The sequence below is a fragment of the Podarcis erhardii genome (genome assembly GCF_964252035.2).
Source record: "Podarcis erhardii genome assembly, chromosome: 2".
Taxonomy (NCBI): Eukaryota; Metazoa; Chordata; class Lepidosauria; order Squamata; family Lacertidae; genus Podarcis; species Podarcis erhardii.
In genome coordinates this window covers 66,192,698-66,209,528 of record NC_138498.1, presented here as the reverse complement: position 1 = coordinate 66,209,528, position 16,831 = coordinate 66,192,698, and the positions used below count along the sequence as shown (strand labels likewise).

The 16,831-nt window shown below is 48.1% G+C and overlaps 1 protein-coding gene across 2 annotated transcripts; it reads left to right on the top strand.

The window, feature by feature from the left end:
* Nucleotides 1–492: 492 nt before the first annotated feature.
* HAND1 (heart and neural crest derivatives expressed 1) lies at nt 493–7,724 on the top strand. Of its 2 annotated transcripts, none has more exons than XM_081851586.1 (2): nt 493–1,370; nt 6,955–7,724. In XM_081851586.1, exons 1-2 carry the CDS (start codon nt 735–737, stop codon nt 7,051–7,053), a joined length of 735 nt encoding a protein of 244 aa, XP_081707712.1. In that variant the 5' UTR covers nt 493–734; the 3' UTR covers nt 7,054–7,724. The 2 variants fall into 2 exon arrangements, with proteins under 2 accessions (XP_081707712.1, XP_081707711.1); XM_081851585.1 differs by having other exon boundaries at nt 6,952–7,724.
* Nucleotides 7,725–16,831: the final 9,107 nt, after the last annotated feature.

Genomic DNA, 16,831 nt, shown 5'->3' with positions numbered 1-16,831 from the left:
GGGAGGGCGAATTTGGTTGTGCTCTCAAACCCTGGCTCCGTGTGCTTGATGGTGGCACTCGGAAGAAATAACAACAGCCGTTTGGGTGAGGAGATCGCTGTGGTAGGTTGACCACTGAGAAAGCTGGACTGGATCCAACAAGTCTCTTCTTAGGTGTGCCACTGAACTGAAGTGGGCAGACCATAGGGCCTGGGAGGCCAGGGTTCAAATGCCCACTGGGCCATGAAGCTCACCGGGTGACCTTGGGGACACGGTGTTTGTGGGAGCGGGGAGAACCAGGCAGACCAGCTAGTAAGCTCCTTGGAGGAAAAAGTGGGCTGGGAATGCCATAAATAACCCCAAACTACAATACTGTTTCTATGCACCACGAATGTGGTCGAGGTCGACGCCTCTTGGGTCTTGGGGGGGGGGGAGGACTGACTGAGCCAGCCTCCTTGCTCAGGGGCAAAACCACTCCGTCCCGGGTTCGCTTCCCTCCTTGCTTGTGTGCTTGTGCGTGCGTCTCTCTCTCTCCTCCCCTTCACCGCAGCGTGACATCAAAGAGCCCACCGCTGCATAAAGGCCGGCCGAGTTGCTGGCTGCAGAGCAGGAGGGCTGAGGCGAGCGCGGCAGAGAGGGAGCGCGCCGCTGGACCACGCAACTTGGACGGCGCGCCCGCAGCGTGGGCGCCCCTCGGGGCCGAGCCTCCCATGGCTTCTTCGTAGCGCCGGAGACTCGGGGGCGCCGCCGTCGCCATGAACGTGGTGGGGGGCTACCAGGGCCACCCCCATCCCCACCACCACCCGCACCACGGCGCGCTGCTCCACCCCCACCACCCGCACCACGAGCCGTTCCTCTTCGGGCCGCCCGCGCCGCCGCCTCCGCCGGCCCCCGGCCGATGTTTCCCGCCGGCCGAGCGGCCCTTCGCGCAGGGCTGGTTGCTCAGCGCAGCCTCCGACCTCTCCCCGCCGCCTCCGCCTCCTCCCGAGTTGGTGTGTGCGGCCGCTGCGGCAGCGGCTGCAGCGGCCGCCGGGCTGGGCTCGTCGGCTTCGCCCGCCTCGTCGTACGGCGGCAGCCCGTCGGAGCTGGGCGGGCGGCTGAGTGCGGCGCGCCGTCGGGGTGCGTCTTCGTCGTCGGCGCCCGGAGCGCCTCGCAAGGAGCGCCGCCGCACCGAGAGCCTGAACAGCGCCTTCGCCGAGCTGCGCGAGTGCATCCCCAACGTGCCGGCCGACACCAAGCTATCCAAGATCAAGACGCTGCGCCTGGCCACCAGCTACATCGCCTACCTCATGGAGGTGCTGGCCAAGGACGGGCCGGCCGCCGAGGGCTTCAAGGCCGAGCTCAAGAAGGCCGAGCCCCGCGACGCCGCCAAGAGGAAGCGCGAGCAGCCGGTAAGGGCCCGCGCGAAGGCGCTCTGCGCGCGCTCAGAGGCGCCCTCCCCTCGAACGGGAGGAGCGGGGCAGAAAAGTGAGTCTCCTGGTTCCAGACTTAGTGGGATGAGTGGCGGCTCCCTATATAAGGGGTGGAAACAATACCTTTGTTTCTGCACAGGCTTTAGGGCAGCTGCACCGAGCGTAGCCATGGCCGAAACTTAGAGGCGCGGGGGCTAGCTCAATTCCAGGGAATCGCAACCCCTGCCCCTTCACCCTGGAGCTCAGCCGTCCCATAGCGGAGGGGAGGAAAAAGCACATTGGAGATTGTCTTCTCGGCCAGGTCTGACCACCTGAGCGAGCCTGATCCCGCTCCCATGGGCTTCCGCTTCCGGAGAGTGGACCTCTCTGCCCCAGAACTCGCGCCCCTTCCCCATTTCCAGGTCTTCGTCTCCGGGCCTGTCCCACATTAAACTTCAGGTAAGAGGCTCATGTGAGGTAATGGTGCTCCACTTAAAGAATAGCTATCCCAAACAAGCATCTGTTTTTCTCTGAGGCTGATTTCCTCGGTGGGGGTACCTAGAGCAGAGGCCTGGACATCGCAGAGGGGTATGGAAGGAGCCCCATCCCTCCTGTGGGTAGAATTAGGCTGGCAGGCTATAGAGCCCCTCGGAATCATTGGCAAATCTCTGCTTGGTTTTTAAAAATGATTCCCGCCTGGCGCAAGAGTGAAGTGAGCTTGCTTTTTCTATGTGTGTTTTAAAGATGGTCCAGTATTTTGTTGGATATCAAGGAAGGAAAGTGTCCTCTTTTAAGTAGAGTGGAGTGGATATTAGGGTGGCAAGCTGGGAAAAGCTGCATTTGCTGTGCGGTGGGTTTGGGAGATGTAAAGATTAGAGATGAGATTTGGTGGCCTGGGTACTTAAACCTCAATTATTAAATCAGAAGAATGCAATAAGAGCCCTGCCGGATCAGACCCAAGGCCTCCCTTGTCCAGCATCCCTGTTTCTCACCAGATGCCCCTGGAAAGCTTCCTCAAGCCGAGCAGGAGAGCAAAACAGCTCATTCTTGCTCTGGCTCCCCAGCGACTGGGATCTAGAGGCGTGCCAAGGAAAGCCTAGGCCTCTGGCCTTTGGATCTAAACGAGCCCTTCTGCACTGGTGTGTGGGGTGGGGTTTTTTTCTAGACTAAGCAACTAGCCTTCGAAGGAGGGCTGCGGGTTTGATACCCACTCAATCTGAAGCCTTTTGTCCCACAAAACAAAGCTTCCCATACCCACCGCATCCCTTGGTAGACTCATCCTGCTGGTCGTGTCTGAATCAGGACCATAAAGACATAAAGTTGGAGACCTGGGTCGGTGGATTTGCGCCCCCCCCCCAACTGATGCTTTGCGCGCGAACTCTGTTGCATGGAATGCATTGCATGACATTTTAGTAAGGAATGAAAGCGGAATGGGACATTGCGGCAGGCAATATTTCAGGAGAAGTAATGTGGGACTATGGAGCCTCTCTCCGACCCGCTTCCTAATGTGCCAACTGCCGTGGAGATCTCCATCTCTCGGGGAAAGAAGGTCGATTATTTCACTGCATTGCATGCCTTCCGATCTTCATCCGTTAACAGATCAGCACTCTAGGCAGGGGAAGGGGAATCGCTCGCTCCCCTGTTTCAAGACCACGGGGGAATTGCTCCTAGGGATCCCTGAGCTATGGTCATGTCTAATAAGTAACCGTCTATAACAAATGTTCCCTGCCTCCGCCCTTTTTAAACTTGACTCTGGCCTAGGCCAATCCTTTCGGCTTTGCTAACGATCTGCCCTCGGCCCCCTGTCGCGCAATCCCCGACATCGCGTGATTTAGGATGGCAGCCTTAGGCCTCCATCCATCCTTCACGCGTCTTTGGAAGCGCGCACTTGTACATACTTCTGAGTAGACAAGCGTGGGCTCGCGCTGCACGGGAGTCATTCGTTCTCTTCGTTTGATTTCCCTTTAGCGTGGATGTGAGACGGTGGAGGACAGAGCCAGGCTGAGCTGAGAGAGGGCGGTCATTTCTTGCAAGTGTTGTTCTGCATTCTGCAAGACGTGCCGGCACCTTCCTTGACGAGAACTACTCCCTTGCACGGAACATTCTTTGCCGGAGGGAGAATCGGAATCCGACCTTGGATGAAGAGCCATCCAAATGTCGTGTTGCGCCGCCTTTCTTTACACCCCGAAATAATATATATTAATTACTATGGTTAAAGGAAGCAGACCTAGAAGGAAAAGAATGGCGAAGGTTCTGAGCGCGAGTTAAAGCGGTGAGATCGCTCGCAGCCATCTTCCTTCTTTTAGGTCAGATTAACCCCGGGTGCAGGTTTATTTATAAACATGCCTCGCTGCGAGAAAAGTGTTTGGAACTGCGCTTTCTGGAAAGTTAGAAGTGACTCGTCTATTGTGCTGTCCGAGGAATGTTCTTCTAGAATATCAATTTTGTTCTTCCGGCGTGAAGGCATCTGAAACAACGCCATCCGCGCACAAAAGAGTTACATTGTTGCGCAAGCAACAGCAGACAAGCACTGACACACTAGTGTTGCCTCTCACAAGAGTATAATAATGGTGACAGTGGTTGCACAATGTGTATCCTGCAAGTGCAAATTACTCATTTGAACTGGATTTTCTGCAAGATTCAACACAAGGCTTCTGCTAGCATCTGCTTTCTGCGCTGGCAGCATTACACCATAGGAAGGTTTTCAGAAGTAGTAACATTTTCAAGGGGCAAATAGGGAGGGAAAGCCCTCAGCAGACTGTTGAGGCAGAAGCGGGAGGGAAATGGCATGCCCTATGAACGGGCATGGCATGGCTGGCTGGCATCTTGGACAGGAAGTGCAACAGGCCCCGCTTGTTCTGATCCACAAGTTATCCTTTTGATTTCTATTCGCTGCCCTAGTGTTAAGCAGCTGCGTAAAGACATCGAGGCAACCCAACGTTATTTGCGGGCTGGTTGTGGGGTCGCAGGAGCTTCTTCCTGATTGCAAAAGCGGCGCTCTCCTCTTAAGACGTTACCCAGGGTTGCCGGCGACTAACGTTTACTCAGAGCAGACTCACTGAAATTGATGGTCATAACTAACTGAAGCCAATTAGTTTCAATGGGAGTGCTCTGAGTAAAAGTGCGTTCAGTAGTCAGCGGCTCAAAGCGCCTTCTCTTCACCCCGCAAGTTGGCCATCGAAAACAGCTGCAAATTCTATGCAAGCTTCCTTTCAAGTCCAATTGAACTCAGCGGCGCTTGCTTCTGAGTAGACACGCGTAGGATCTGGCGGTAGAAAAGTCCCAATACTTTTGGAAAGGGCGGCCGAAATGAAATGGCCAACTTTTCTTTTATTTCTCCCAGGTCAGGAACCGCATCCTTTTTGGAAGATCGGACTGCAACAAATAGTATTTTTTTAAAATAAAACCCGGTGGGGGAATATTGAATGTGCCCCACACCCCTGAAAAGATAGGGAAGATGCAGGGAAGCCTGTCAAATATTGCGCCGCTACTTAAACACCCCACATCCCTTTTAAAATGGCATGTAGCTATCTTGGCCCAGTCCTCTCTAGGGACGTTCCATTGATACTGGTCCTTTTCTTGGCGTCTCTTTCGCTAGTTTGCATAGGTTCTTTTGTTTTGGGGCTCAAGAAGGCGGCACAACGCAAGAGATTATTTCAAAATCCTCCAGGAGCGATGAAAAGCGCGAGGCAACTCTCGACTTCATTTCCTCATCTCCTGTTCCCCTTTCTGGCGGGATTTGAAAATGCGCCACCGAATTGCCAGAGCTGTTTAGAACTGTTAAGGTCATTTGGATGTGGGTTTTGGGGTGGGGTAGGGCGAGCAGAGAGAATTGTACACAGTCTGGAAGGAAGGCGGGGGAGGGGAATAATAATCCCGTATATTCGCCGCTTTTGGCTGCAGTTGCTTCCCGCAAAAAAACACTTCTCCGCGCAAAACCAAGGCGCAAGGAATAAATACGCACACGAGGTGAATTGGGACCGCTCCAAAATACGCCCTCGAAGAGTTTCCTCAACAGTACTGTAGTGGTCTTCTCCCCTTTTTATCTTTTAATGGAAGCTTCTCCCCAATAAAATAGACCAGTAAGGGCTGGGGGGGGGGGCTGTTCTGCAGACCACACGTTCCTGCTGCCAGCAGAATACAATCCACCCAAATTTCGACACCCCCCCCAAAAGAAACCCTCTGAAATTGATTTGGAGCGAAGCTGGTTCGGCTGTCCTGAGGCTTCCATTTATTTATTTTGTATGCTAATAGATTTCTCTCTTGCTCTTCAATATAAATGCATTCAGGCCATTTCAACCCACCCTTTTCTGGAAGTGTAAAAATGGAGGAGGGGGGAAATTGACCATGAGACGTACTGCTCCTGCTTTTAAAGAGGCTCTGCGCTTCTTCTCCCTCTCTCAATGACGGCGTTTGACCGACCAGTTTTCGATACTGTTTCAATACAGAAAAGTATCAGGCCATAGAAACTTTAATCGAATTCGATCTCAGCTGCCATTATCATCATCATAAACATCATTATTCAAAATTTGTATTGCAATATAATTCTCAATCTCAATTTCCTCCATTTCCCGTACCGGTGTGGATTCCTCTCTCCACAGTTAAAAGAAGGTGCTTAATCAGTGAATTATTATTATTATTATTTTTTTAAAAAAGGGGGGGGGGAGGAAAAGGAAAAAGGAATTCATTCATCCATCTTTATTCCTGTGCGTTCGCCCTCGTTGAGGGGAGATAGAGGAGGAGCCGGATTTGAAAATAAATAATAACTAAATGACCGAGTTGCAAATACTTCCCAAGGGTAAATAAATTAGCATCTGCAAAGTTTATACTATTCAAGAGCCTGTATAAACCCCGCGATTTATTTATTCGGTCCTGTTGCCCGGAGTTTTTTTCGCGGAGCGGCCTCGGCAATTAAAAAACTCATAACCGGCGTAATTTAGTAGAGGACTCCGACGTATTTACCAAAACGCAGCCTCTTATATTTATAAAAGGGCTGCAAATAGAGACTGAAATTTATGGCCTTCCGCCTGATTATCTAATACTCATAAACAGATGAACAACTCCGGGGTCTTCTTTACAGCCTTCCGGGCGAAATTTACAAACAGTGGCCTCGTGGACGGCAGAAGGGCTCGCCATGCAAACGTCTTCCTTCCCTTCCCTTCCCTTCCCTGGCTTTCTCCTCTGCCTTAGGCACGACCCCACCAAGACCAAGCGCTTTGCAAGCCCCTCCGTCGATTTTCGTTGCAGAGGCAGGAGCTGGCCGCTTGCTTCGCCTGCGAGGACTGTTAAGCGCGCTTCGCAGGGGCTGCGTTGGGCCTTTTAGGACAATCGATATGATTAGTAGTAGGATCCACTTATTAGGGACGGAGCCGCCCTTGAGCACAGGAGGACCTAGGGAAACCAGTCCAGGCGCCCTCCTAAAGCGTACTTTCTCAAGAGTAGCACACTTAGGATGGCTCCCCTCTACATTTCCCAGCTTTCTTTTCTTCTGGTGATGATGCTGATTAATGCGTAATGGAGATTCATTCCCTCCTGGTTTTTGTTTTTTCCTCTTTCCTCCCCTCCCCTCTCCCCCTTGCAGCAGACCGAGGGCTATTCTCACGCTTTAGGCCACGGAGAAAAACGGCTTAAGGGCAGGACTGGCTGGCCTCAGCAGGTCTGGGCGCTGGAACTCAATCAATGAATGAAACCAGGAACCGTTTCCAGAGAACCGGCTCCACCAAGGTGGCTGGGAGGAGGACTGCGCGCGCGCCCAGGATGGGGGACCCTGTTCTCCCTGGTTGGTCTCTGCCCCATCCCTCGCGCACCCCAAATCCCCAACACTCAGAAGGGGAGAGAGAGAGAGAAATCGTCCGCGACCCGCTTTTTTGTTTGTTTCCGTCTGCTGATCCGCCCTCCCCTTCGCAGCCTTGGAGCGGGGAGCCGGCGGCCGCCTCAGTGAGGACGAGGATCATGTGCAATGTGGAGGCTGCAGAAGGGGGCACAGAGAGAGAGGGGCCCCCGACACGCCTGAGAACGGAAAACTCCCCCTTCCCTGAAGCCAGTAACTCGCTGGCTTGAAAGCCCGGCGAGGACCTGGACGTCAAACGATGGACCGTCTGCGCCATCAGAAGTCGGGCAGGAAGAAGCCTTGCCGGAAACCCGCGCGGGATATCGCGTCGTCTAATGTCGCTTTTGAATGTCTCATGGAACCAGGGTGCCACAGATGTAGATGTATATATATATAGCTATATCACGCGGGATTGTGTGCGGACCTGAAAGGGATCTTGTGTTGCACAAAAGAAGGTGGAAGGCCCGCCAGCCGATCCTGGCTTGAGAATGATTTCCGTTTGCTATCAAGCCATTGCTGAAGGGGGGGGGGAGTGGGGGGGGGAGGAGGAGGAGAAGAGAGTTGATAATCCGATTTCATCACAATTTAGGCTGCAGCCCGAAACATCCTGGTGATCCCATCAAACAGGAGGAGAGCTACTTCGAAATACACCACTCTATTAACGCCAGGCCACTCTTGAGGCAACAACTTTCTTTCTGCATGTCAGCGTGCGGATCGGAGCCTTTGCTTCCTTTACAAAATTTATAGGATCCCCCGCCCTAGCACCCTAGCAGTGCCGTAGCCGGAAACCTGAGCACATAAACTGATTTGCTCAGGAGTAAATCCCACAGCTAGGAAAGGGATTACTTCCTGGCAAGGATGGAAGGATGCAGATAAGAGCTGGAGGAGTTGAATCCCACCTTTGGACACGATCCAGCCCACATTAAGAACCCCCCAAATTGGCTTGGGCTGGACCCATCCCTTGGATTTCAGTGGGGCCAGCTATGCGGTCCTCAAGGGGCTTATTCCAAAACCGCCACCCCCCTCCCCATCGGAGTCCATGAAGCTCCTTCAATAAACCACCTGTGGGTGTAGGGGGGGCAGGGAGGGGTAGCTGCCCCTCCATCAATAAAAATCAATAAAAATACATAGCAAACTGAGGTTCTTCCCCCTCTAACAAAAGGCCTGCCCCCCCCCCCCAAATCCTTGCTATGCGCATGAAACCACCTTAGTCAATAAACCACATTGAAGATCACAGCCTGCAATTCTAAGCAGAGCCAAAACTTTCAGGTCCAGGTTGCAGAAATGGAAGGAGGCTCGCTTTGGCTGTAACCTGGCTGCTTTCTTCTGTCTCTGTGCCCTAGGTTTACATTTCCTCTGCTTTCATCCTCTCTCCTCCCCAGTTAAAAGAGAATCCAGTTCAGAAAGAAAGGTGCAAAGTGAAAGAACAGGACTCCCAATCTGCTCCTCCTGTTGTAAATGCACTGTCGCCTGCCTTGCCTGGGACCCGGTATTGCCCGTGGTCGATGGGGGGGATTGGCCATGCACTCTAGAGACACTCTCCCCTACAGACGTGCATGAGCTTTCCATACCTTCCTCCCACCACCACTTCACTCATTCCCTGCACCCCCCAAGTTTGGGGGATTGGTTCCTCCTGCACTTGTGGGGGAGGGAATACTGGGCATGATCCAGCTACAATTAAGCACCATTTAAAAGGTCTCCTGGTTTCGGCCAGAGAAAGTTCAGCACATGGCAACCTCCCGCGTTGAAACCAGTGATTCGTGAGGATGCTTCCCTGTGGCAGGCTTGTGTGTTGTGCCTAGTGTCGTTATTTGTTTAGATGTAAATAAACACAAGGTCTCCCCCTCCGACCATGTCTCTCCTCTCCCAACATCGTTGATTCCATTTCATATTTTTGTTTGGATGTATTTAAACTACCTAAATGGATGCATTTTATACATTTCCTGTACCGGGTTTTCTACCTCAAATCTGTATGACCACTTGCGAAGAGAACAGGTTTGCCTTGCCAAATATTTATGCGGATTTAAAGAATAATAATAATAATATTAATAATAAAGAAAAGCTTTATGAAGATTTTGCTTTCCTGAAGGCCATCACTCCCTAAAGTCAGACGGATTCCTTGTCTAATCAAGCTGAAACGGGAGTGCAAAATCCTCTGTGTGAGTTTGGAAACTTATTTTCCTGTTTGTGCTAATGGAAAAACAGCAGTGAGGGAGGAAGTATGAAATTTGCAAGAACAGAACTTGATTAGCAACAGGGAAATAAATAGTGGGGATATGATCCACCGTTAAGCCCTACTGGTTTATATTTATATTTTTTATAAAGACTGAAAATTTCTGTCTAGAATCTTGTTTGCATCCATGGATTCCCTAGGTGACTGACTACTGTCAACCACCCTGTGCCTAGGAGAGATATAGCACAGGGCGGGCGTTCAAATAAATAGGGTGTCAATCATATTTATACATGAACAGAAATAACATGAAATTATTTTAAATATACATCATATTTTGAGAAAGCTCTATATTTATTGATATTGCTAGTTGCTGGTGCTGTGTCATAAACATATATGATTTAATACTACAGAGGAAAAAATGTTTATAGTTGTGGTAGTTGCTTGAGAGCTTGCAGACCCAACAGAGATTTTAAAAATAAATAAATAAAAGTCTTAGCACTAGGCAGACAGACACAGGCCATGATTCACAGCCCCATTAAATGTTAGTACATGGATTCTAGACAGTTGTGCCTTGATGCTAAGCACCTTGATTTGGAAGAATTTATCTGAAATCACCAGAACTTGCATTCAAGTAAACATGGGACATGATTCAACCGAAGTGAGAAGATTTTGGCCTCTTACCAAATTCAGTAGGAGAGTTAAGCACGGATTTGAATGTTTCCAACTGAAATCAAGGGGATGTCGGAAGAGAGTTTAGTTGGAGATTTAAGTGTGTGCTTCACATTCCTGGTGGAATTAATTGCTGTTAAAAATGTTTATAAGCTTTTCAGTTTTACAAGTAACGGGATACCAACATTTACGTTGTCCTCCCCCTTTTCTCAGCTGTCACTCCCCTACAGTGTCAGAAATGATGAAAGTTTTTATTGAAAATCGTTGCTGATACCAAGTTTAAGTAATGTTAAGTCCTCTTTAAAAAATAAAAAGAGGAAGAGTTTAAGCATATATCTACCATTGAAATAAATGGGATTTAAAAGTTGCCCCCTCTTAGATATATATGTATAGTGTGTTTAGTATATACATTGAGACACCTCAATGTGCTGACTTGGTATACATGAGCAGCATGCACATTATGGGCACTTTAATATGTTTCTCCATAGCATTTGTGGAGTGTACACATTATTTAACAGTGTTTGTGTTTTAATTGAAATGCAGATGCCTAATATGGATGCAGAGGCACAGCTGTTATGGGGAAGAAGGGCCCAAAGAGTTAATCTGTCCCGCTTCATTCTACACCGCCCCCCCTCTTCTTGGTGATGACTCCATTTGTGCTAATGTGGCAAATCAAAAGGAAATATTCATTGTTAATTTCAAAAGAAAGTTCAACACAGCATAGTTGCTTGTCTCTCCCCTTTCCCCCTCTTCAAGGCTTAGGAGAAAGAGCAAAAAGAAGACAGATCCTAATGAGAGAAAATTCCACCCCCTGCCTCCAAGAATTGTTGCATCAGGACTATTGTGCACTCACAGATTTTGACAAACATTCAGAACTAGCATCAGAGAACAGGTCTACCATTTTAGAGCCCAAGTCTACCAAATTGGGTAGACTTGGTCTGAGAAACTTTTCTAACAGGTCTACTTTACTGTACTTTCTCAGTGGGTAGACCTGCTGTTCTGGTGATTTCTTCTCCCTGTAGTTGAAACCTTTCAATTCTCACTCCCATCCCCCTTTAATTAATTGCTCAGCTACTTCACCTTTCCCTTAATTAAAAAACAAAAGCAAAACACGACAAAACTGGACAACAGCACTTGATTACACTGCAGTTATTGCCCCCTTTTCCTCAGAAGAAAGGGTATTAAACTTTGCTATTTTGCAGGTCTAGCATAATCTCTAGCCCTGTCCAACAGGGATAAGCTAATGATGGGCTTTATTTGCATTGGTACAGGCAGCACATTGAAAACCAATGTTGTTTAAATGTAAACATTGTAAAAACAAGAAAAGAACATGTAGGAAAGGGTATGAAATTAGACCTGAATTAGATAATGGACAACGGTCTTTGTGGCTGCCTTTTTGTTTTTAGGGAGACACAACACCTGCAGTGGGGCAGATCCACACTCAGGACACCAGTGTTGCTGCTGCTTACCTAGTTGGGGCAGGGATGAGGCTGGGTGGGGATGAGGTTGAGGCTTTGAGAGCACCAGATAGACTCTTTCGGTGGTACCAGGTGCCTCCACCCAGGCAGCCCCATCGAGGTAAAGAGCAGAAACAGTGGCGTCAAAAGGGGAGCTCCGTTCTACCATGTGTGCTGCTACTGGTATTCTAAAAGCCTGGATTTCTGAGCAGTTTTTCATGGGGCGGCAATCACTTCTCCACCACGGAAGGAAGCTTCAGTATGAATCAGGAAGTTCATTCATTGGGTGTGTCACTTGGGAATGCCTTTGACTAATTGCCTAGCCCTGCTTTCCCAAATGTCCCTCATTTGCACTGAAAGATAGAAACAGGCAGTCTCAAAAACACACTGGCCCAAGAGTTCATGCAGATTTAGCCTCTTTTTCTGATTCTACAAGGGCTGGAGACTTGCTTAAAAAAATAAAAAGAGCCTGGGGGCTATAGTTTTAACCCCTCCTCACACAAGCATCTACGTTTCAGCAAGATCTCCAGTGCTATGCCATTCCTACTAGACCTCCTAACATGTTTGATAGCAATAAACATGTTAGAGCACACAGTATAGGATGCTGGATGCATTCATTGTACTCCTTGGACTGCAAATTGGTGGGCATAAACCTTGATACTTAGAGAGAAGCTCCTCCCCTTTTCTGCTCATACCAAGTCACATGCACAGCCTTGACTTTTCTGGTAAGCTAGGAAGCTTACCAGAACATATTGCAATATATTGCAAATGTTGCAATAACTAAACCTAATTCAAACATGGGAACAGAATCTTGACCCATATATGAGACTGACAGTGCTACTCATTTTCTGCCAAGTGCTGCCATTAAAGTAAGCCTTTGGGGAAGATGTCCAAAGCCCCCACTTAGCAGATTGAGCAGGGGGATCGCCAAGGAAAGCAGAGCTGTTACACCACATTTCAAAGTTACTGTACTATTACATATTGCCCAGTGCAATAGGGGCAAAAATCAGCACAGCTGCACCTCTCCTTTATTTCTCTCTCTCTCCTCCACTCTCTGTACACATGTGCATGCATGCGCACACTCACAAATATATATACATAATTCTGCCAAAAACATTTTTCTTGATTTCCACAACTAGCACAGCATTCTTCATTGAGTATTCTCCCAAGAAGAGGGTTTTGTGTCATGGAGGCCTCAGTCCTACTTGTGTCCATTTTGTAAGCACCATAATTGAATTTAATAGGACTTAATTCTATGTAGACACAGAGAGGTCTGCATTGCACTCCGAGAAAGAGAGATGGAAAAGGTCAAACTGCTCTTGACTTTCTGTCCCTTATTATAGAGTCTCTCACACATGGACATTTCTGGAGAATGGAAAGCAAAACAAAAGAGGGAGGGAACTAAAATTTCCATTAAAACCCAGGTGTGGAAACAAATGGCAATTATTATACAGTGGTTCCTCGGGTTACATACGCTTCAGGTTACATACGCTTCAGGTTACAGACTCTGCTAACCCAGAAACAGTACCTCAGGTTAAGAACTTTGTTTCAGGATGAGAACAAAAATCGCATGGTGGCGGCAGTGGGAGGCCCCATTAGCTAAAGTGGTGCTTCAGGTTAAGAACAGTTTCAGGTTAAGAATGGACCTCCGGAACGAATTAAATACGTAACCAGAGGTACCACTGTAAATGACAGTCATTAGCCCCTAGCGTCAAAGAAAAATAAGCACCCAAATGAACGGAGCTGAAAATGCATCACTATTGGTTCCAGGTGAGCTTCACTGAGAAGAGCATTTCTTGAATGGGCAGCGGCCAGCCCAAAGGCCTGTCCTCCTGTTGTCACCCTCTGGACTACTCCTGTAGGGCACAGACAGAAGGGCCTCTGATGATGATCAAATCAAGTGAGTTCTCTATCAATACAAGGAGGGAGAGGCACCCAGCGATGGACTGATAAGTGCACACAGTATCAAGGTCCTTAAGTGATTAGATGATTCCCTCTCCAAGTGTTGAATTCTTTCAGCTTCAGGCCTTGGGGGTGCTCCTTGGAGTATGGGATGTTTATTTCAACCACCTAGGTTCCTTTATCCAGGCAGGATTACCAGTAAAACCAATAGAGGCCTTGCTTAGAGGAAAGGGGATTTGCAAGCTACATAATAAGCCACATATTCATAACATACCATGTTAATCATAATGGAATGCAACCCAAACTGCTTTCTCTTGCTGTGTTGATCACGTAGATGACAGAGGATGCTGTTAACATATTGGCTCTATTGGTGGAAATACTTCTGGTAACAGGATTCATGAAAACGACCGCCGTTCTTTCCCACACTCGCTGGCTTCATTCCTATAACATGGATTACTGAGGCTTTAATTTCATGACAGCAACAGCAGGGAAGGAAAACCCTCCAACGTAAAGAGGGGCCTAGCTGAGGTGTGAGCCCAGGAGATTGAGAAGGGTGCATAAATCGATGCAGTCAAGAAACCTGGTGACAAGCCCATGGAGATTCTGCCACAACCGACATATAACCATTCTGTATGCTGCTCGAAGGTCATCTACACGCTACCTGAACAGGGCCTTAAGTATCCTATTAAACCTCAGGTGGAAACTGCAAAATATCCTGAGTATCCAGGAATCATTTAAGAACATAAGAGCAGCCCACTTGGACCAGTCCAATGGCCTCGCTAGTCCACCATCCTGTTTTCACAGTGGCCAACCAGATGCCTATGGGAAGCCCACAAGCAAGGTCTGAGGGCAACAGTGCTCTCCCCACATTTGATTCTTAACAGGTGGTATTCAGAGAGATACTGTCTCCAACAGTGGAGGTAGAATACAGTGGTACCTTGGGTTACACACACTTCAGGTTACATATGCTTCAGGTTACAAACTCCACTAACCCAGAAATAGTGCTTCAGGTTCAGTACTTTGCTTCAGGATGAGAACAGAAACCGTGCTCCGACGGCGCAGTGGCAGCAGCAGGCCCCATTAGCTAAAGTGGTGCTTCGGGTTATGAACAGTTTCATGTTAAGAACGGACCTCTGGAATGAATTAAGTACTTAACCTGAGATACCACTGTATAGTCCTCATGCCTAGTAGCCATGGATAGCCTTATCATTCCTGAATTTCTCTCCTCCTCTTTTGAAACCACCTAGTGTCGTGTCCACAACTACATTAGGGTTCTCTATATCAGTACACAATTTACATTAGGGATGGGGAACCTGCGCCCCTCCAGGTGCTCTCGGACTACAATTCCCACAATCCCTATCACAGGGCATGGCTGCTGGGGCTGCTGGGATCAAAATATTTCTAGCCTTAGGATTTAAGGTATCAACCTAAGAAGAGAGAAACTGGCAGGGGAAATAATCATGGGAAATACTTGAAAGGAGAAATGTGTGTGTGTGTGTGTTAGTTCTGTACTCTAAACCTAGTTGCTGGGTGTATGGCAGCATTCCACTGGAATTTCCCCCAGTGTGGATGGCACTCCTAGACCACACCTTCATGGATCTATGTGCATATAAATAATGAATAGTCACAACTGAACCAAAGAGAAGAAGAAAGAAAAAGTTGCACAGTTTGCACAAACATTACACTCAGTTTATTTACACAGGGGAAGACACCTTAGGCTGCTTTCTGGTACTGTGCAAAATACTGTGCTGTGCCAGAAGCCCCCCCCCCCCCCCCCGGCTAGGAAAAGGTGCTATTTCCTGACATTTCCCAGCTGTTTTTACTCTGTGGTGGCAAGAGCTGGCGTGGCGTTAGTGACTGAGCTACAAAACAAAAAAGACCCCCGTGTCCTTAGTTAGCCCCAGCCCCCGCTCTGTAATACAGGGAAAAATAATACCGACATTCTGGGGCAGGGGAAGGTTGTAAAGATCCCCAAAAGATAATAACAGATTTGAAGTGCTTTGAACACTAGAAAGTGCTCTGCAAACGTTACAGATGATGATGAGAATGCATTGTCGGCAAATCTCTCTCCAGTCATGGTGGCAAAAAGTATCCAAACAGGAGCCAATGCTTTTTCCAAACATGGTAACCTTACATAAGCGGCATAAGCTACAGATACATCCTATAAGCTGAGCTCTTGTGAATAATTTCTGTTCCTTTGCTATTTGTCATTCAAAATGTGCCTGAATAGAAAGCATAAGCGCTGTGTGATCTGATAGAATATAAATGGTAACCCAGAACCACTGCTGGATTGGGAACACCCCTGAACTTTCTGCTTTAATTGAATACAACGGTGAATGTTGCGCTGTTTAAAGTCCCAGTTAAAGTTTTTTGCTGCACAGGAAAGAAAAATGACCTCCCTGTCTCCATTACGCAAGCCAGGAAAGGGGCATAGGAGTATTAGGTGTGCCTCTTTGATCCTAGAGGCTAACCCTTGCCTTATATCATGTCTACACTTATCCCTGTACAGCATTAGCTCTTGTCAAGGCATTTTTCAAAATCTTAGCTACCCTCTCCACCCCCTTGTTGCTTAATTATCCGTTGAGAAATCTGAGAGGGCTTCCCCTCCCCCCTCCATCCACCCAATCTCCTCTCTCTGTGGACTTGGCTCCCCCCCCCTTCTTGGTTTAGGTATTCCTTGCCAATTCAAAGATGGCAGGAAGGCAAAATGAATGAGCAAACAAAAGCAACGAAAAACATTGTCACACTACACCGTATTCTGGATTTTTGTATCTCCCTGGACCGCATGCCATATCCTCCCCTTTCGCTCTGCATGCACAGAGGCACAAAGAGAGCTTGAATAGTGTGATCACTAAAGGAAACCTGCTGGCCAGAAATCTTCCCCTTGGATAGAGGGCATTGATGCACATGCACACGCATGCAGCGTTTTATCATTCTACAACACGTTCCTGACCTAGCAACAGTGTCTTGGTGGAAACATTTATCCACAATGTGAGTGTTGCTGGTCTCCTGTGATACATATTATTTATATTTATGAGATTCTTCATAAAATAAATTGTCTAGGTGGCAGTAACAAAATAAAAATAAATAAAAGCACAAGAACAAAACATTACACACACCCACACACCTTTTTTCTGGGGGGGACACAGGGGTATGCGTACCCCTAACATTTTGTGAATCTTCATACTTTTGTCCATTTACTGTATTTATTTTCCCCAATTTGAACAATAAAATGGTATTTTCTTGAGTCAAAATGAGAGTACCCACTTTTAAAGAAAAAAGCTCTCCCACTCCCCACCTCTCTCCATCCCACAATAAGTTTAAGAGACATAGCGTCATAAAAACCAAAGCAGCACAACAAAATACCATACACAGCACAAAACCAGAACAGCCATCAAATTTATACACTAAAACCACCCACCATAGTGCA

Excerpts from the sequence above, each read along its gene's own strand:
- HAND1 (XM_081851585.1), top strand. The coding sequence starts at position 735 with ATGAACGTGGTGGGGGGCTACCAGGGCCACCCCCATCCCCACCACCAC. Across the intron at positions 1,371-6,951 it reads AGAGGAAGCGCGAGCAGCCG|CAGACCGAGGGCTATTCTCA; the intron begins GTAAGGGCCCGC and ends TCCCCCTTGCAG.